We start from the raw sequence: 21163 nt of genomic DNA, 5'->3' as shown, positions 1-21163 counted from the left end.
CTTTTGATTTATTTTGAGTAAAAACAAAAGCATGCCCCTAAATTGGTGAACTGCCGTGAACGTGCCCAAACCAAAAACTCTCTGAACAGGAAAGGTTGTTGGTCCCCAATCGCCAAAGTTAATCCCCCAATTACTCACTTTTAAATCATTTTCCATAGTCAATTTTACTTTGACCAGCGTATAAATTTGAAATAAATTATATTTATTATTTCTTCTACAACTATTTAATTACACTAACGAAATTTGTAAGAATAATTAGAATATTTTCAATATAATGAATTAAAAATAAATTTAACAATAACTAAATAAATAAAAATAAAATTAGCATAAATCTATCAACTTAAAGAGTTTAACAACTTTAATTAATTTTAACTTAATTAATAAAATAATTTAAGTTATTAACTTAATTCAGAAGTAGCGCTTAAGTTGGATATGGATTGGCTTAGTTTAATTAAAAATCTGATAGGGCGTAGCTTCAATTATGCTTAACAAAGTCCATGCATTACATGGGTACCAACTAGTATAGTATTTTTTTATAAGAAACTAGTATAGATTATATCTTATATATTTGGAATAATATTTCTTACATATATGGTATAATCCTATATGACATATATAAATGTAGTATGTATACAATGTATATGTGACATATATGTATATATGGTATTATATGTTTATATTAGTGGAGACATGTGCAATGCACGGGCTTTGTTAAGCCAAAGTTAAACAATAAAAATAAATAGGAGTTTATAATTGTTTTATATTTTAAATTTTTAATAACCAATCCGATCAAAGTCAACCTGAGTTGGTCGGTTTTCTAGTATTTCTGATTAGTTTTAGTTTAGCAATTTTCAACTTGACCAAGTTAGGTCAGTTTCGATTTGGCCATTAGTAAATCAACCAAAATTGAACCGACCTGACAATAGATATATATTAATATTTTATATTTTAAATATAAATTTTTAATATAAAAAATTGGGAAATTCCCATATTTCTTATTCTAAAATATTGTATATCATAAATTTAATTTTTTAATAATACCATTGTAATTTATTAAATTTTAATTTTAATTTTAATTTTAAGTTAAATCTCTTGAACAAACAAAACAAATAGAAAATAGACACAAACTAATACAACCTGAGTCGATAGGTTTTCACTAATGGTCAATCGTTTCGGGTGACAAACTCCCCACCAACCAGGTCAATTTGGTTGACGAAACATCCTACAACTAAATTGAACCAATCCTTGAACACTCTTAATTTCAGCTAAATTAATAGTAAAATCTCTAATAAATAACAATAGTTTAATATCCTATAGTTATTGAAAATTTATAGCACAAATACACATTATTGAAATTAAATTTATAATGAAAATACAATAGATATCTAATAAAACTACAATAAATACTTAAAATATATTAAATTAGTCAATAAATAGTATAATCTCAAATAATAGTTTAATCTCTAATAAATATAAAAAACACATAATTACTAAAAATCAATTTATAGCAAAAATACAATAAATATGATAAATTAAATTTCAATAGTTAAATAATAGCTATTTAATCTCCAATAATTATTGACAATTTAATTTTAATTAACAAAACAAAAATAGATTTACAAATAATTGTTGAAAACATATTTATCAAAAATATAATAAACAATTACTGAAAATAAAATAACTATTAATTTTAGTATATATATAAATATATAATGAATGTACACTATTATTGTAAAATTATTACTAATAAATATTATTTTTTGAAAGTTATTTTCTATAATTATTAATTGATATAAGTAAAATTAGTTATTTACTATATTATTTAGTTATTTAAATAATATTTTTATTTAATTTTTAAAGTATTAATTATTTATTGAATCTAAGAATCTGTAAAATTATAATTAATACTATTATTACATAATTCATCATTAATTTTGTAAGATATTAAATTATTATTAATATGAACATTATGAAATCTATTATAATTATTTTTCTACTTTTAAGAAAATTTTTAAATTTATTACATAATTTCGTTATTTTAACTAATTAAATTTAGTCATGTTATATTTCTACTTTGAACCGTTGTTGACTCAAATAGTCGGACTGTTCGACTTGGTAACTGTCTAGGCAACAGGTTCTGTTTTACCTAAACCCAATCCCTAACCAAAACCGTTGAATCAGTCAATGACCCATTGACCCAGGCGGTCAAACCATTTACCCCTTCGACCCGTTCAATGGTTTTTGGCTGTTTTTATTTTAATTATTATTATTTTTTGTTAAAATAGGCCGTTTGTTTTAAGGAGAGAGAGAGAGAGAAAAGAAAAAAGAGAGTGAAAGAGAAAGATGGAGGATTCACCATTGCTGATTAGTGTTTGTTCAGAGAAAGAAGATAATGAATAATATTTTTTACATTCTTCTTTCATTTATTTTTTATCTTTTTATTAAGACCCGCAAACTGCTACCTGGGTCAGCATTTTCACATTCTATTGTATTTTTAAAAAATAACGGTTCAAGATAAAAAGGAACCGGTGACCTATCCGATTTCCAGGCTGAATGGTTCAAACATCTGGGTCAGCGTTTTTTTACTTTTTTAGAAAATAACGGTTCAAGACAAAATGGAACCCGGTGAACTGTCTAATTTCCAGATCAAACGGTCCGATCATCTGGGTCAGCAGCTTTTTACTCTTCAATGTTTTTTCTTTAGAAAATTGGTTCAGACAAAATGGAACTAGTGAGTTGTCCGATTTCCAGGCTGAATGGGTCAAGAATCTGGGACAATAACGACTTTAAAATCTTGTAATATAGATAAATATAGGTCTTAATGGGAGGGAGTATGAATATTTATTTATTTTAGTCAAAATAACTAAGAAATCTGAAACACCATTTGTACTTTTAATAGGTGTATTTTATTTATTTATTTATTGATTTATTAAAAATTAGTAATTTCAATAGTGAAAAATATAAATGTTTTTAAATACAGAATTTAATGAGAAATAATATAATGGCTAATGCATTAATAGGTCTTAATAAAAAGCAATAAGATGAAGTGAAAAGTGGAAATGCAAATTTTATAATATGAAGTGTTAAATTTAAAAAGATAAATTGTACAAGCTTTGGAGACAGATCTATTATCCGTCACTTGAAAGCAACTTGGCCATTGTCACAGTGACAATTTTATCTTTAAATTTTAAAATGTGATAATTCAATATTTGAACTTTCAATTTGTGACAATTGGGTATCTGACATTAATTCATCGTAGTCGGTGCATAAAAAGACGTAAATGTCTATTGATGTAACCGTTTTTGGTCATGTACCATTTTTTGTGATGTATAAATTTTTTTGGCTAAGTACCTCGTTATTTGACCTGGTGGTGACATGCTTGGGTGATGAGCTACTTGGTGGCGAGCTCCCTGGTGGAGAGCTATTTGGTGATGAACTGCTTGATGGCAAACTCCCTGGAGAGATGCCTGGTGGCGAGCTCCCTAGTGGTGACTTGCCTGATGGCGAGCTGCCTGGTGGCGAACTACTTGGTGGCGAATTCCCTAGAGAACTGCCTGGTGGCGAGCTCCCTGGTGGCGACCTGCCTGGTGGCAAATTGCCTGGTGGCGAGCTCCTTGGTGGCGAACTGCCTGGTGGACTCATCATTTGACCTGCTCCTAGGCGGCCTGCAACGTAGAGGATGGTGAAGCTCCCTGGTGCAGCGCAACCCAACTACCCTCTGCATGAGGTGATTTCCTCTCCTTTATAAGTGACGGAAGCTGAGGGACCTGCGAGAACTTAACCAGAGGACTCGGGGGTATTTTCCCAGCGGGGACTCTCCGATGCCTAAGTTAGCATTCTGATTATAGAGAGCTTTGAGAGAAATGAGAGAGCTAGAGAGCAGGGGTTACCATCCTTTTTTTTCCCCTCCCTCCCCTTTGGGGGGTAAGGTCTTTATATACTGGAGTCCTCACGGGTTAGGTGGGTGAAAAGCCTCCAAACGGTAAGACTCGTCACATCCCGTCAGAACCATGGTACTGTGGTGGACTCCTCGAGGTCGTTAGGCTGGCGCTTGTGTCAGGCAGCCAGGTCGGCGCTTGGGCCAAGTTGTCTGGGTTGGGTTGTCAGGTCAGCGCCTGTGTCAGTCGGCGGGTCGGTGTCTAGGTCAGGTTGTCAGGTCAGCGCCTGTGTCAGTCGGCGGGTCGATGTCTAGCTCAGGTTGTCAGGTCGGCGCCTGTGTCAGTCGGCGGGTCGGTGTCTAGGCCAGGTTGTCAGGCAGGAGATCTTCCTGCGATACGCCAAACTACTCCTGTACCGAGCTACCCTACAAGTGGCGAGTTGCTCGGGGGAGCTATGCCGAGCTCCTTGGTGAGCTCTTTGGTGAGCTATCAAGCTCCTTGGTGAGATACCGAGCTCATGGGGTATGCCTTTATGGTTCATCGGTGGGCGTCTTATGGGTTGCCAGGTCGGCCAGGTCGGATCATGTGCCAGGCCGTTCCAGGTCGGCCAGGTCACGCAGGCCACGCCAGGCCACATGCAGGCCACGCCAGGTCGTGGGTAGGCCGCACCAGGTCATGCCAGGCCGGCCAGACCGGTGCCCAGGTGGGACACCAACTTGGTAAGTTGTTGCCTGGGTGTTTGCCTAGTTGTCACGAGGTGCCACGTGTCGCAATTTCACTAGAGGGCCAAATCTGCCCTCATCATCTATGAATGGGTTCTTCTGCTTTAGCTCACCATTAACTTTGTTTTACGTATATATGACATTTGGATTCCTTCAGTTCTTCGATCATCATCAGCTACTCGCCTAGAAATGCCTCTCCACCAAACCCCTCCCTCCCTCCCGGGTCAAATTCCTTACCATTCTCTTTCTCTCTCTCTCTTCCATTTCTCACTCCATTTATTCCTTGCACCAATGAGAAAATTAATAGAAGGAAAAAGATTGAAGGTATGTTTAGTTCATAATCAGAATCCGAATCGGAATCCCTTAGAATTGGAATGGAATGGTCTATTCTCCATACCTCTTTGGTTTAGACAAGAATCGGAGTCGGAATCGGATTTCAATTGATGTTGCTTGGTTCACGAAGAGGTTGGAATCAGAATCAACCATGGTTTCTAATTTTGCCCCTAATAAAATAAAAAAAATCAGAAAATGCATGAAAATACCAAAAAAATGCAAAAGTTTTGCAGGAAAATGCAAAAATTACAATAATTTTGTAGAAAATTTAGAAAAATGCATGAAAATATGTGAAAATTTACAGAAATTGTAGAAAATGCAGAAAATTGCAAGAAAAATTACAGAAATTGCAAAAGTTGCAAAAAAATGTAGAAACTACAACAATTTTGAAGAAAATTACAGAAATATTATGGTTCAACTACAAATAAAGAGGGGCCACTGATATTCATAAAAAGAAAAAGAGGGGGCCATTGATTGGTCCGATGATAAAATCTTGGGCCAACATGTGTGAGAGTTTGGGTTTAGTCTGAAAGTTAGCTGTTCCAAGGAAAAGGGGGAGAAAGAGCTTGGTTTGAATACAAGGGCGTGGCATAAATCTCAACAAGTTTGGATCGAGATAAAGAAAAAAAAAAAAAAAAAGAGTAGCTTGAAATTAAACTTTTCATAATAACCAATGAAGAAAAAAGAATACAACGGCGCAGCATAAATCTCAACAAGATTTCATCACATTGCACCCATTCCTCCAATCTCGATGACAATACCTAACGAGATCAAATCGATTATCCAATCTAGTTTGAGTATCTACTGAACTGATTTCTAAGAAGAAGAAGAAGGAGGAGGAGGGGGGGAAGAACCGAAGAATCCTGGATTGACTGATTGGAAGAAGGAGGAGTGGGGGGGGGGGGGGGGGGGGGAAGAACCGAAGAATCCTGGATTGACTGATTGGAAGAAGGAGGAGGAGGGGAGAACCGAAGACGAATGGGCGCTTCTTCCTCTGGGCGATTAGGGTTGGAAACTATGGGGGTATTTTTGTTAAAAAAAGATAACACCCGGAATGAGAATGGCATTCCTTGGGGTGAGATCGAGAATGGTCATTCCTCCATATGGGGGAATCCCATTCTGCTTAGAATGGGAATGAGATTCCCGTTCCGTTTAACCAAACATCCAGAATGGGAATGAACTATTCCGATTCCGATTTCATACTCCTATTCCCTCGAATCAAACAGACCCTTAATTGTTTTGGTACATTTTATTCAAGATTCAGGCAGTCGATTCTACAATGCAGTCGAAGAATTCCCTGGGATCTCCAGCGTGCCCTAGCGACCTGCAACAACAACAACAACAAAAACAATCTTATGTGCGGTCATCTACAGAAAATGTGAAGCACTCCACGCCAGAAATCCGTTCTCCAGTGCCGGAAACTTCATCTGGTGAAAACACCTCTTCTTCTTCCAGTGTTCAATTTCAAGGAAGGTTTACAATCCTCGTGGAAGTTCAAAGAAGCAGCGAGGCTTTCTCTGGATAGCAGAGCTACTGTTGATGGAAAGGGAAACCTATATCCGAAGGAGATCCGAATGAATGCATCAATTTTCGCTGCGACTCAATGTAGCGTAAACTCTAGAGAAGCGGCGTCTGCCGATGGTAATGATAGGCAGCACCGTTCGCCCAGCATCATCGCATAGCTTATGGGCCTCGAGGTGCTACCGGACTCCAACCGTGAACCTCTCAAGAAGCTGACCAGCCTAAGCTAAGGAGATCTGCTTTAGAGTCCAGGGTGTCAAGAGATCTGCTTCAGTATCATTTTGTAGACGGAAACAACTTCCAGATGAAGCAGCCTTGCCAAACGAATTTCGGAAGCAACGTCATAAGAAATGCGACAAGAGATAATGCTGCTCGGCAAGATGACAAATCAAACGTTAGTACACCAGATTTAATGGACTTCTGCGTCAGAAAACCGAAACACGAGCAATCGAAATCTCCGAGCGGATGCCAATCTGCATCCACATGGAAAGCGCCCCAGCAACATAAGAGTTGTTTTGATCGAGAAACGGTTGAAGATGTGGGGAATCGATGAACCAGCCCAGGATCTGGAGACGCTGAAGCAGATTCTCAAAGCTCTACAACTCAAAGGGCTACTGCATCGTAAGAAATCGGCAGAGCAACAGATCGGGCATAGGACGTTAATGGTACTCTTATTTTGGTTTTTTCTCGTAAAACTTTAGACGGGTTCTTTTGCTTTTCTCCTTCAATTTCAAATTGTTGAAGGGGATATGTTGCAGAAAAGGCAAAGCAGAGGAGAAGTTGTCTTCTTCTAAACTGTTATTTTCTTGCAGTTTGAGAGAGATAGTTGAAGGAAAAGAAACAACGGAAGTTGTCATCTGAGAATTGGGATAGAGTTTCCACGGATGTAACATCCAAAAAAGCAGTTCAGAAGGGACGAATTGATCCAGAAAGGAAAAGGGTAAAATGGTCATAATTATTTAAAATGCACCTGATCTCACGTGATGGCCAGTTAACGCCCGTCACTGAATTGTTGCAAATTCAAAGTTTGAGCAGTGGATTGTCGCACTTTAAAGTATGGGATCAAATTGTTATTTGAACCAAAGTACAAGGTACTCATTAGGAATTTTCTCTATTTCTATTTAAAATACTATGTTTAAATAATAGTTACACAGTAAAGACTAGGGTGGTGTTTGGTAATGTATTCACCTCGTGGATAGACCATTTCAGTCCATGCCATAGGATGAACTCCTGTTTGGTTGGTCATAGATGGGACCAGTCCACACTATATCGTAGACTGGCCTTGTTTACACCCTAAATTATCGTCAACAACATTTTCTCATGGAGGGAGTCGGTCCACTGTTCATTTCTTATACCCTGCTTCATAGCACCCTCCAAATCTACCGTTGAAGGTCTCCACTACCAAAGATCTCTGCCACTATGCTCCACCGAAGCTCTCCACCACTAGTATGTCATTAGATTTGTTAGAATCTCACCACCGCCGGTATGTTATTTTTGTTTGTTTATTTTTTTTTAATATTTTAACCAATAAAATAATAATTTTTATTTTTTAAATTATTATTACCATTTTTGTTGAAATTAATATTTTTAGTTAACATTCAATTGCCAATGCCTTTTTTCAATTTGTTTATCATACAAACTATACAAATTAGACATTTATGATCGAATGTGTAGATAATTTCATAAACTATATATGAGATACATGAAATCAAAAGGTGTGGTGTGGATCAATCCACACCCACCAATTTCTCACCCATGCTACATATTACCCCTAGATGTGTCACCATACCTGCTCCTCCCCCTATTAAAATAATCCCAACTAGAATTCAAGTTTGGAAGTTTCTCCCAAATCATTAATCCAGTCAAGTGGGTAGTTAGGTTCCAAAGTATCCCTAAAAAATCAAGCCCTTGAAGAAAAGAAAGAATGAAAGAAAAAAGAAAAAAAAAACTGAATAGTGAATACATTACCTCATCGTTTGAACCTAAAATCAAGGTAGTCAAATATGAGAATAAGGGTTATACAACTTAGTTAGTAGGGGTGTTCATATTGAATTGCAAACTGACCAAATCAGCCCAGCCCAACCCAACCCGATTTGGTCGGCTTTTCAACATCAGTGGTCGGTTTCAGTTTGTGTAAATAATTAAACCGACAGTTCGATTCGATTTTGGTTTTCATACATGAAAACCAAAACTGAACTGAACCGAACCGAACATGTATTGCATACACTAAGGTAGAGTGTTTCCATTCTTGGCTAAATGGCTATTGGCCTTGCTCCTTAGTCCCTACTCCCTAGTCCTTTCCTATCCTAGTTAGCTTCAAGTTTAAGTAACATAATAACACTACTTAAATGGGGAATTGCTAGTCCTTCCCTATCCTAGTTAGTTTTAAACTTAAGTAACATAATAACACTACCTAAATGGGGAATTGGTTTTGTCTTGGAATTGTTTTTCTTTTTTGAGTTGAAAATTTTACACCAAATAGAAAAGATAGGATATGGGGAGAAAGTCATACTTTGAGTCAATTTCGAAAATTAATTGAAATAAGACTATAAAACCCACACTTTATTTCACAATTTATTTATTACTCTTTTGGGATTGACAACTATTACACGTATTCCTCTTCATTTTCATCCTATCTTAGAGAAGCATCAAATAGGTAATGTACCTCCATGACTCCCCTCACCCACCCACCCAACCAACCTCAAAGAGTCTCGGCTAGCTCTTAATATTTTTGTGATAGAACAGCAAAGGCAAACTTCAAACCAACCAATTAAACTAGCAAATTAACCCAAACTGAACCTTCAAGTTTGAGTTGGTTTTACTCTATTATGAGTCAATTTTGGTTTGGTGAATATGCAACCTAACCAAGTCGGGTCAGTTGAACACAACCACTGAAACCGATCCAACCCAATCCGTGGACACCTCTATCGATTTTAATAACGTGCTTTATTACCTTTCCAATTCTTATAATATGAGTTAAAGAGAGTTAGAGATGAGTTAAAGAATTCTCAAACGATACTGAGAGATCATTTGAATTAGATACAAATTTTTGTGCTTTCCGTTGAATAATGGTAATTGAATTCTCTTGATATTTTTTAGGGGTGAGCAAAATAGATTGGTTTTAATCGTATAGAACCAACCTTGAACTGGACGAACCAACCTTACACAATTTATTACCGGATAGGGTTTGATTCCAAACCCCCACCTAGGTTGGTTTCAGGATCTAGGGGCTTATTCTACCCGAACCAAACTAGAGAACTGTCTTGGTTGAATTTAAACATGTTTACAAAAACCATAGCATGGTCTCGCTTGTCCACTAAGCCTCTTAAGTGAATTGATAATTTTCTTTAATTTAATATTTGAATGTGTATAAAAAGTAATGTAAAAGATAATACTTATAAAATTTAAACTATAATGATAAGTTTTGAACTACTATTATTAGTGATGCAATATTTTATTATGTAATTATGTCACATTTATAATTTTTAATGTTCAAAAAATAACTTATTAACATATAGTAATATAATAAACTCAACAACATATAAGGCTATATAGTTTGATTCTTAATGTTATGGTTTTTTTTTAACAATATGTTTAATTTTTTTTAGGGTGGGGGAGATAAAGAAAGAATAGGTTCCATGGGTAGACCCTAAAACTGCCAAGGCTAGAATTGTAATTGTTAAAGTGACGCCTTAGCAACAAGGCATCCTTTGAGTCTCACATCGCCTAATGACCAAGCAGTTTTGTACTTTCTATAATAAAATACTTTTTTTATTCTTTATTTTTTTTGAGATTATAATTATAAAGTAGACATTATTAAACTAAAATATTCATTTTGTGTGTTTATATACTAATTTCTTTTTATTATTTTCTTATTTGTTAGGGTTTAATCAATACAAACATCGCTAGATGTTGTATTTAAATCAATAAGTAAGAACTTAAAATTTTGTTTAATCAATATGTTTTCTTCTTTTCCTTCTTCAATATATTATTAATCAATACTACTACTACTACTACTTTTTCTTTTCTTCTTTTCCTATAACAAAAATAAAAGTTCAACCCCTATATTTTTTGAATTTTCTTTTTCTTCTTTTTCTTCTAAAGAATATGCTGATTTTCTATACTTTAACATGAATTTTATACTTTTCTTATAAAAATTATGAATGATTATTAAGGAAATATGGTTATGATACCTAGGGAACTATCCTAGAATCTATATTTTTTACATAAAAAGTCCATCGCCTAGGCGACTAGGCAACAAGGCACCTCCTCTTGCCTAGCCTCGCCTTGGTGCCTTGAGATTTTGTTAGGTTGTGTTTGGTTTGAAGGAAATGAATATGATCACTAATCCTAAGTAGTGGCCAATTAGTCCTAAAATTGCAAAGAAATTATAGAAATTTTCTACTAAATACCTACTATTGATGTATTTTAAAGGTTTAACAAGATGGCATCAACTTTTCATATAAGAAAACATAAATATATTTGTTTAGGTCATGGTTGAGTTGGCCCTGGACGCCATGTGTTGCCTACATGGCCATCTTATCTCTTCGGCCATGTCAGCATCACGTCACTTTCACAACCCACCTTATCTCCTTGGCCACATTAGCGCCGCATCAGCTCCATGGCCCACCTTATCTCCTTGGCCACGTTAGCACCGCGTCACCTCTACGGTCCACCTTATCTTCTTAGTCACGTTAATACCGCGTCATGTGGATAAGCGTGAACTAGATAGGAGAATGTTGTACAGGTGAGGACTCCGTTGGGGATTAAGCCTTATCCCAAAAACCTTGGCGGTTAACCTCATCCCAACAACCCCGGAAGCCTCATCCGACCAGGACACGGATCTTCAACTATAAAAAAGTACCTCCCGCTCAAGGTAAGGGATATAACTCTTGATTTCCATACTGTTACTCTGCTCAAACCAACATCGTTCTCTAACTACTCAGCCCGACCGACCACCTTCCTCAACTAACTTAAGCATCAGAGTATCTACCAGGGATAACTCCTCGGGCCTCTGACTGTCTTCTTGGTTTCAGATATTGGGATGCGGCCTTGTCTTTCCACCTCAACTCTGCCCAATTGCATGGTTATTTGATTGTCACATTGGTTCAACCACTACCTCGGATCGATCAGCATAATATTTTTTAATTTTTAATTCTTTTTTGTATCTGTTACAATATGCTCATTAATGATCGTAGTTCAATGAACAAAAATAGAAAGTTAAAATCAATTAATTTATCCAAATTTCAATCAAGAAATTTGCATCATATTTGTTGAAGAAGAACAATACGGACGTATAGTGTTTGAACAAATAGGATACATACAAAGGATTCAAGAACATAGATGTATTCCACAAGAACCCAACAAAAAAAAAAACAAAACAACATGAGTGAAAATTTGAATTTGCAGTAACAACTTTATTAGTTCTACGAGCCAAGCTCCATATCTAGAATGGAACTTTCAAATCTCTCATTGTTAGGAGTGGTGCAAGGGGCAACATATGGAAAGAAAATGAAAATAGAAAAAAGCCAAAGAGAAAAAGAGAGCAGTGGTTCAGCCAAATTGCCTGCATCCATCGACAATAGTTTGAAGCTTTCTTAGAAAAATTGCAATCACACTCTTACACCCTTTACAAAATACCCATACTCGAACCCAAACATCGCTTTGTATTTTGGTGGTCAAGCAATTGATGGTTCCCTCCAAGAAATTTTACATTAGAAACACTTATCTCATCACAAATTTCGTTAGCATATCTGTAATATTAATGTTATTAGTATCTCTCTTCTATAATGAGATATAGCCATCTTCAACTACTTCATGAATAAAATGGAATTATACATCTATGTGCTTGGTTCAAGCATGGAATATTGGATTTTGTGGTAAGTGAAATGTGTTTTGATTGTCATAATGAATTGCCATCACTTTCTTCTTGATGTTGAATCATTCAAGTAACTTCTTCAATCAAATACCTTCTTTACGTGTTTGTGTATCTAACATATAATCTATTTATATTGTAAACAAAGTCATTATAGGTTACAAATTTATTGCCCAGTTCATTGCACCATCAGCTAAAGAAACCACGTAGCTAATAGTTGAATTTTTATTATCATGATTTCCTATAAAGTCTTCATCCACATAAGTAACTAACACCATGTTTGGGAGTGCTTTTTTGGGTTGGGACCACACCATTAAGAACTAATTGGTGTTTGGGAAATAAGTTTGAAATAAGTGCTTATTTTTTAAGCCCAAATTTCTAGCTTTTTTAAATGCTTAAACAATAAACACTTATTCAAATTTTCTTTCAAAATTGTCCCCAATCAATTTTTAGAATACCAACTCTACCCATTCAATGTAAAAAAAAAAATGTTTGGCTTCTACTTCTCTATGTCACCCTTGCAGCAACAAGTCAGGACTTTAATCAAGAATGCAAAAAAGCTTCTACAATGTGTAAAGCTATGACCAGCTACTTGCATCCTTCTCATCCAAAGCACCTTTGTGGGTAGCTTTGCCTCTTGTACTCTTTTGTTTACTAATGAGGGGTGATTTGGCCCGACCTAGTGGCTGAGGTACATGTGGATGAGATCAACTAATAGGATGACAACCCAGCAAAGGAGCCCTTTCAGTAGCTCGGGAGCTTGACCATCTTGTCATAAAGGCACCTCGACACCCAATTTAGTTTGGGGGCAAAGAACCGAAGTATCAGTTTGGGGCTAAAGAACCGAAATACCAGTTCGGAGCCAAAGAATTGAAACGCCACGTAATCGACACCAGAAGCTTCCCCAACGGATTCCAAATTTCCCAGGATCACCACGTCCAATAATAGGGCTCATCCTCACTCCACCCAAATCGGAGGAAAATAATAAAACGGATCTTATCTATGCAACCTGGAGATCCCAGAGCCTTTTCGTAAGATTCACGACTACTCAACTATATAAGGTCATTGATCCTCAAGATGAAGGTATGCGCGATTATTTGCACCCAAACTCTCTAGCATTCATACTTAGCTCACAAACACACAAAATACTGACTTAAGCATCGGAGCGACCTCACCGGGTCTTCCACCCCAGTCCCTCTAAGCATTGTTTTGCATATTAATGTAGCTTGCACACGAGTACGTTCAAAGCAACTCTCTAGCTAGGAGCTTCTAGATCACGCCCCATTATTTACCATATCTAGAATGGCATCCCTTTCTCTTGGCCTCCTTCATTCGGCAAGCACGAGATTGAGAATGGATCTTGGTTGGCTTCCTAATGATAAAACCATCTTTCACCAACTTCCTGATATTCTACTAGGAGTTGGGCATGGAGATTTCGTTGACCTCATTGGGATCAAGGCAAACCTTGCCCCTCCTACATTTCGGAATGCTAGTGGCGAGCCGCTTCTCTAGCTTAAACGACACCATTTCGTGTCTTCCTTTCTGGCGGACTTGCTGTTGTGAGACAAGCTCCACTGTCCACCTCATCCAACCAAACTATGGTCGTCGATGATATGATCAAAATCCCCTTCATGTGTAATTGCATTGGTTATTTTGGACTATCAAAATTCACTTATTTAGTATATACTAATCAATGAAGAAGTACATTTAGTATTTATTTGCTCATATGATCCAAAGATTTATGCTAAGTCATGATTGAATTAGTCACAACATTTGTAGATGCCATTTAGCAACCACCATAACTCTTTTATTGATCTTTATTTAGAGTTTCTCTCCAAAAAATTTATATCTCTCTTCATCAACATGTCATACTCTAAAGACCGTACAAGTGAGCTGTTAAGCATAGTAATTATGACATTTCAGATTCCCACTATTTTATATGTTTTGTTGTTGCCCATATAAATTGTTTGACCATCGTATGACTGGTGTGTAAAATCAATCTCTACATGATGTCATATGAAAAGAGGCACTGAATCTAATATCCAATTATGTTTTAAGATTTCACATAGATCAATAGACAATACCTCATTTCCTTTTGATGTCATTTCCTTCTGTGATCTTTCATTAGGAATTCTTTGGATCTAGATCCTGGTCGAAGTTAGGCTAGCTTTGGATTGTCTACAATCTTTTTGAATGTGACATTTCTTGCCACAATTTCAATACTTTAGCCTCTTCTTTTTGCCCATTGATTTGGATCTTGTCTTATTTTTGCTAATGTTGTTTATCTTATTAGTACCTCATACCATAATTGCATCATCAGAAGAATTCTCCCTAGCTTTTGCATGAGATTCTTCTATAAGCAACAAAGAAACAATAGATTTTGAGGATAAATCTTTTGTATTTCTTGCGTTCATTATTAGACTATCTTAAGAATTAGACATGGAGCAAAGTAAAAGATCAATATTTTCTTCTTCGCTAATACATACCTCAACAACTGCTAATTTTCTTACCAAAGTGTTGAGCTCATTTAAGTGTTCTTCCAAAAGGCTTTGCCCTTCATTATCAGAATAAGTTATCGTTGGAGGAAGATTTTATTAGACATCAACTTCCTTTCATTGAATTTTGCAATTTGTCTCATAAATCCTTTGCATTGATTTAATTGGATACATTGAACAATACACAATCTTCTAAGGCAAGAAGAGTATCTCCATGGCTATTTAGGTTTTTTCTCAAAGACTTTATCCTAATAGGCTTATTCTCTTTTCCTTTTAAGAAAATTGCACAATCTTCTTTCACTGGCTCACACTTTTACACCCTATAGACACAATACCTATATCTGAACTAAGACACTAATACCCAACACTTATACATTAACAAAATAAATTGAATTGGGATGATTTGAATAAAAAAGGGTCCTTATTTATAATAATAAAGAGGGAAATGAAAGAATTTTATGAAAATATTTTCAATCACATATTTCACGGCCTCCCAATTTTGACTGAATAATTTGGCCTACATTAAGGCCCCATTCGCTTTTCGATAAGTTACTTATCCGGGTAAATATAGTTACCTTGGTAAATTTTTCCTAGGAAATATTTATTTGGGTAAGTGCATTTTTCCACGTTCTTTTATTTCTCATGTAAATAAAACAATGACCATTTTATCTATAAAAATTCACTATTAAAAAGGGTATTTTTGTCTCATTCAAGTATTAGCAATTTCCATCTTAGATGAAAAAATTATTTACTTACTTATAAGATAAATATCACTTTATCCTGATAAATGATACCAAAAAAATAAATATTCTATAATTTTTACATAAATCTAAAAAAAAATATAAATACTTGATGAATGAAAACCAAAATCTCGTTAACCAATTTTCCTCATCTTTACCGTCTAACGTACATACATAGTGGACTTTTACCGGTGGACCACCTCTTTTTGTATTTCGGTGGGCAATTAATCGGTGAAAATGTACTCTCACCTCTGCATAGTGGGATCACCGATCACATGTCGTCATTTATGAGAGCGAGAGAGAGTCATAATGATGGGAAGTTACCGCCTTACCTTTCGTTCAAAGTTTGGCAGGCGGTAAATGGTGCCTTGGGGCCACTTATAAGGGCACATTTGATATTTGCAAATGTTAATGACATGAAATGGACCATCGCCTGTAGGTGCACGAGTCAAATCTTTTTACCAACTGTCAAAAATCAGATGAATTGACTGCTATTAACAAATAACAGGAGACGTTTCGACCACTGTCAAAAACTTTAAGAGGTGTCAGTTACTAAAAAAATGGGTTTTTATCGTTCAGTACACATTCATCTTAACTCCACCGTATAAGTGGGCCATGAATCGATGTTATGGGCAGCAATTTATAATTTCGTATCCAAAAAAATTTCTTTATATTCGTGGCGGGTGACGGCTCCCTCTGCAACAACTCCAATGGTCATCACTAGCTAGAATGTCGGCGAATTCTTTCTTCATTCCTCCCTCATCTTTGTCCACCAAGCAATTCTCACAAGGAAGTTGTCTTCACCCTGCAAAACCAGCACTGCAAAATGCTCAAAAAGTCACTAAACACAACATCCAATTCCTTGTTGTTAGCTCGCAATTCTTAAATCAAGAGGTTATCAGGCGATCAGGAAACTACAAGCCAAGCATTTGGGATTACGATGGTTTGCAATCTCTCAAGAGCGAATTCCTGGTGATTATCATGATCAGTATATAATTAATTTTCCAGGCCCAAATTATCACTAATTTACAGGCTTACTGATCAACAGGAAGAGGTGTTTGTGGAGCGGGCCAAGAAACTGATGGTAGACCTCAAACGCAAGCTCAATCAAGCAGCCGGAGCAGTGGATCAACTGGAGCTGATTGACACTCTTCAGAGGCTAGGGGTTGGGTATCACTTCCAAAGTGACATCAAGAGCGCTCTGGAATCCATAAAGGACAGAGAGGAAGAATTATATGCCATAGCTCTACGCTTTAGGCTCCTTAGACAACATGGATTTGAGATCTCCCAAGGTACAACATTGGATTATTGGATCTTTTTCTTCTTCTTTTTCTTCTTCTCATGAACAGTTGATCATATTTTTGGCGGTTCAGATGTCTTTCAAAAGATTCTTGGACAAGAATGGTAGTGGTAGTTTCAATGAATCACTTGGCGAGGACACGGAGGGACTATTGAATTTGTATGAGGCTTCTTATCATGGTTTTGAAGGAGAAGACATATTGGATGGTGCCCAACAGTTTACATACAGACATCTCATCAAACAGCTCAAAGAAAAAACATTTCCAAATTATAAAAACATGGCCAGACTAGTAAGCCATGCGTTGGAGATGCCCTTGCACTGGAGGATGAAAAGGTGGGAAGCCAGATGGTTCATAGACACCTACTCCATGAAACAAGATATGGACCCTTTGATACTTGAATTTGCTAAGCTTGACTTCAACATGGTGCAAGCTATATATCAGCAGGAATTAAAAGATGCATCAAGGTATTTATATCAATAAAAAACATTTACATTTCTCGGTTCAAAAGCTAATATAAACCGGCTAACTAGGCATTAATTTCTTTTGCAGATGGTGGACTGACCTGGGCCTCGCCGAGGCACTAAGATTTAGTAGAGACAGGATAGCCGAGAGTTACTTGTGGACCACTGGAGTCATATTCGAGCCTCAGTTCGGATATTGTAGAAGACAACTTACGAAAGTCAATTGTTTGATCACAACAGTTGATGATGTGTATGATGTGTATGGTACTCTGGACGAACTCAAGCTTTTTACTGACGCTGTTGAAAGGTTAGCAAAAATTAAAACCGCAATACCATCAATGTTTAATTTATACGAGCATATCATAGAAGATAGAATTTAATACTACATCCCAGTGTTTTGGAACCGGGCTAAAAATTGTTCATTTGATCAACGATCCGTTGATTCGAATGGTCGAATCGTGAATCGCTGACTTGTTCAATTCGAACAACAGTTTATGGCTGTTTTTTTATTTTTTATTTTTTATTTTTTAAGTTAGAACGGGCACATGATTGAACCACTGACCTAAAAATCAGTGGTCGAGCAAAAGGTTGCTTCATGTGCAGATCCCATCAGTATTCAGTAGTAGAGAGACGAAACTTTGAATTAAATTGCAAATCCTCGGTTTTGCAGATGTTTTTATTTTTATTTTTATTTTTGCAGATGGGACATCAACAGGATGGGAGATCTTCCAGACTACATGAAGATGTGTTTCATGCCACTCTACAACAGTATCAATGAAATGGCTTATGATGTCTTAAAGAAAAGTGGCAGGGACATATTAAAATACTTGAAGAAAGGGGTATACTATATATATATTTAACACTTTAACTTTTGCCAATATTATAAATATCTTAGGGCCCATTTGGGAGAGTTTCTTTATTGATTGAGTTATTTATTCCGAGAAGTTATTTAAGATAGTTTCACCAGATTTAAAAACCATGAAACCTGGAACCAAACAATTTTGGCCACCGGTTTCTAGGTTGATGGTTTGATCATCCGGTTCGAATGGACAGTCTTTTTTGACAAAAAATTAAAATTTTAAAATAAAAAAAATAACCTAAAATCGGGGTTGAATGGGTTGACGGTTCGATCATCCAGATCAATGGGTTGTTGATTAATTTTATAGTTTTTTGTCGTAATCAAATATGGGGTAAAACGAAACTAGTTGTCTGGATGATTTTCAAGCCGAATGGTCGGACTGACTAGATCAACAATAGTTCAAAAACATTGCCAAAAAATAATTTCAATTTCTTTTACCAAGCATAGTTTCGGGACTTTCCAGATTTCTCAGCACATATAACACTAGAAGCCGCATCTAATTCCCGAATGTTTTCTAGTTCATTTGTTTGCATTTAGGGAAATTATCTAAAATTTTTCCCAACTTTTAGGTACCTTACCTCCAAGGAATCCCATTATCAAATATATCATGTGTCCCAATAAATGGCAGGCGAAAAATGTAAAATTATTACTTTATCCATCAAACGCATTATATTTGTTCAGAAAGGTGTCATTTAATATATCTCATAGAAGCTTATGCTTTTAGGTTAAATGGTTCGTTGGGAGGTTTATATTCTATAACATATACAAAGTGATATTGATTCAAAGAAGAGGGACATGAGAACATATCAATAGTGTTAGCTCTTGGTATAAGTCATGATTAGGGATGGTAATTTTCTCCATTTCTTCAATTCATGTGAGAATTCGCTTTGAATGAGTTGGGGATGTGGATGATTTTTTTTCTTGTGGGGATGGGGATGGGGAAATTTTCATCCCCGTTGGTGGGGATGGGGCGGAAATGGGAAGAGCACTCTTTGCCCTGTGGGATCCCCGTTAATATATGTATATATGTACATATATTATATATCTATAAATACATTTATATATTAATACTTTTAAAAGTATGGTTGAATATGTTTGAATATTTTCTAATATGATTATAATTTTTAATTATTTTTGTTTTTATTTAAAAAAAATAAAAAACAAAAACAAAAATAATTGATATTATAAAAAATCACGAAGAGTGGGGATCCGGTTGGGATAGGGATGGGGATAAGATTGTCCCCGTTACCTCGATGCCATTCTTAGTCATGGTCAGCCTTCAGATCTTTGGAACTATTAATTAGACAATGTAGTTTGATATTAAAATTTGCGCATAACTAAATCAATGTGTTTTATTGCATTTCCTATTCTTACGATATACAATAAGTTTGATTTCAATATATTGATTAACAAAAATAGGTCAAAACTATTAGTTGTAGAACATTGCTTGAGCTGGGATGCTTACATTGGTATCCAGCACTGTACATTGTGGATACCTCCGGTTCAGGTATGTTAAATTTATAGGAAGAAGATATTCTCGATATGTGACTGGATGTTCCTGTTTGCAGAAGATTCTGTGCATTTTTTTCGCATGTAGTGTGGTTATTGTTGTTATTTAAAAACATCCTCCTCAGAGAGATTTTCTTTACTTTTGATGAAATAGATAGATAGATAAATAGATAGTACTGATTTTTTTTCTCCTCCTATAAGTGGTTGGATTTATGCAAAGCATACTTGGTAGAGGCACAGTGGTAGAACAATGGATACAAAGCGACCCTTGAGGAGTATATGAACAATGCATGGATATCAATATCAGCACCTACTCTCTTTGTTCATATTTATTTTTGCACAGAAGATAAGATAAAAGAGGAAGCATTGGAGCAACTAGATAATTATCCGAGCAGCGTAAGATCGTCGGCTGCTTTGCTTCGATATAGCAATGACCTTGCAACTTCAACTGTATGTGAGGCAAACGAGATGAATTAAAAAAAAAAAATTAAGACATCCATTATTTTTTCATCACTTTTGGTACTATTTCTTTAGAGTAAATTTATTTTGTATATAATATTCATTCAGGTAGGATGAGCTGAAGAGAGGAGATGTTCCAAAATCAATCCAATGTTATATGCGTGAGACTGGAGCTCCTGAGGAAATTGCCCGTGAACACATTCGGGGTCTCCGTGCTAAAGAATGGAAGAAGATGAACAAATGTATGCCTTCTCCTTCTCCTTTCCCTCGAGCATTTAAAGATAGTGCAATTGACCTGGGACGAATGGCCCAATTCCTGTACCAGCACGGAGATGGGCATGGAGTACTTGCAGATTGCTTGACTAGGAACAACATTATGTCATTGTTAGTTAATCCCATTCCCCTTGATAAATTGTAGTAAATCTAGTTCAGTATGGCTTACACTTGATGCTTGGGAAAAGTAGTAAGGATTGTATATATATAGATTTAATGCTTATGGATGATGTTTTTTATATATATTATTTGTTTAATTTGTCACTAGTTACAATGGTTATTTATCTAGCTAGGACACAATATATATATCTTGCAGACCCGTTCTCCCTTTCCTCTCAGCCGGAAGTACAAAACAAGATAAAAAATCCACTCTCACACCAAGAACACTATATATTTTTCTCTCACATTTTTTACCCAAAAACCTCTTGACCCTATATACAAAAGAAAGCTTTTATATATAAAACCTCTTTAACCTAAAGAGGGACCACACCAACCGTTGAATTAAAATTAATCCAGTGATTCTAAAATAAGACACAATCCCAACACACACCACCCCTGACCTAGATGGAAATATTCTAAGAGAATTTTTATTATGCTTTTTTTTTTTTTTGTAAGAAGTTAGCTTTCATTAAAACAACAAAAGCAGGAGCAGACAACAACATAGAACACAGAAAAGAAAATATAACACAACAAGAGAGAAAATAAAATAAAAATAAACAGATCCAAAACACTAGTCA

General features: G+C 35.8%; 1 protein-coding gene across 1 annotated transcript; it reads left to right on the top strand.

The window, feature by feature from the left end:
• Window positions 1-16233: 16233 nt before the first annotated feature.
• Window positions 16234-20693, top strand: LOC148876284 (terpene synthase 10-like). The gene is given in 8 exon segments (XM_088981772.1): window positions 16234-16536; window positions 16613-16856; window positions 16938-16951; window positions 16953-17329; window positions 17415-17633; window positions 18027-18165; window positions 19896-20144; window positions 20266-20693. Coding segments are annotated over 8 exon segments (1791 nt in total). The 5' UTR covers window positions 16234-16293; the 3' UTR covers window positions 20572-20693.
• Window positions 20694-21163: the final 470 nt, after the last annotated feature.

Source organism: Nelumbo lutea, chromosome 1 (genome assembly GCF_056320005.1).
Source record: "Nelumbo lutea isolate HS-2025 chromosome 1, American lotus-T2T, whole genome shotgun sequence".
In the NCBI taxonomy this organism is placed as follows: Eukaryota; Viridiplantae; Streptophyta; class Magnoliopsida; order Proteales; family Nelumbonaceae; genus Nelumbo; species Nelumbo lutea.
This window is presented reverse-complemented; position numbering and strand designations above follow the sequence as displayed.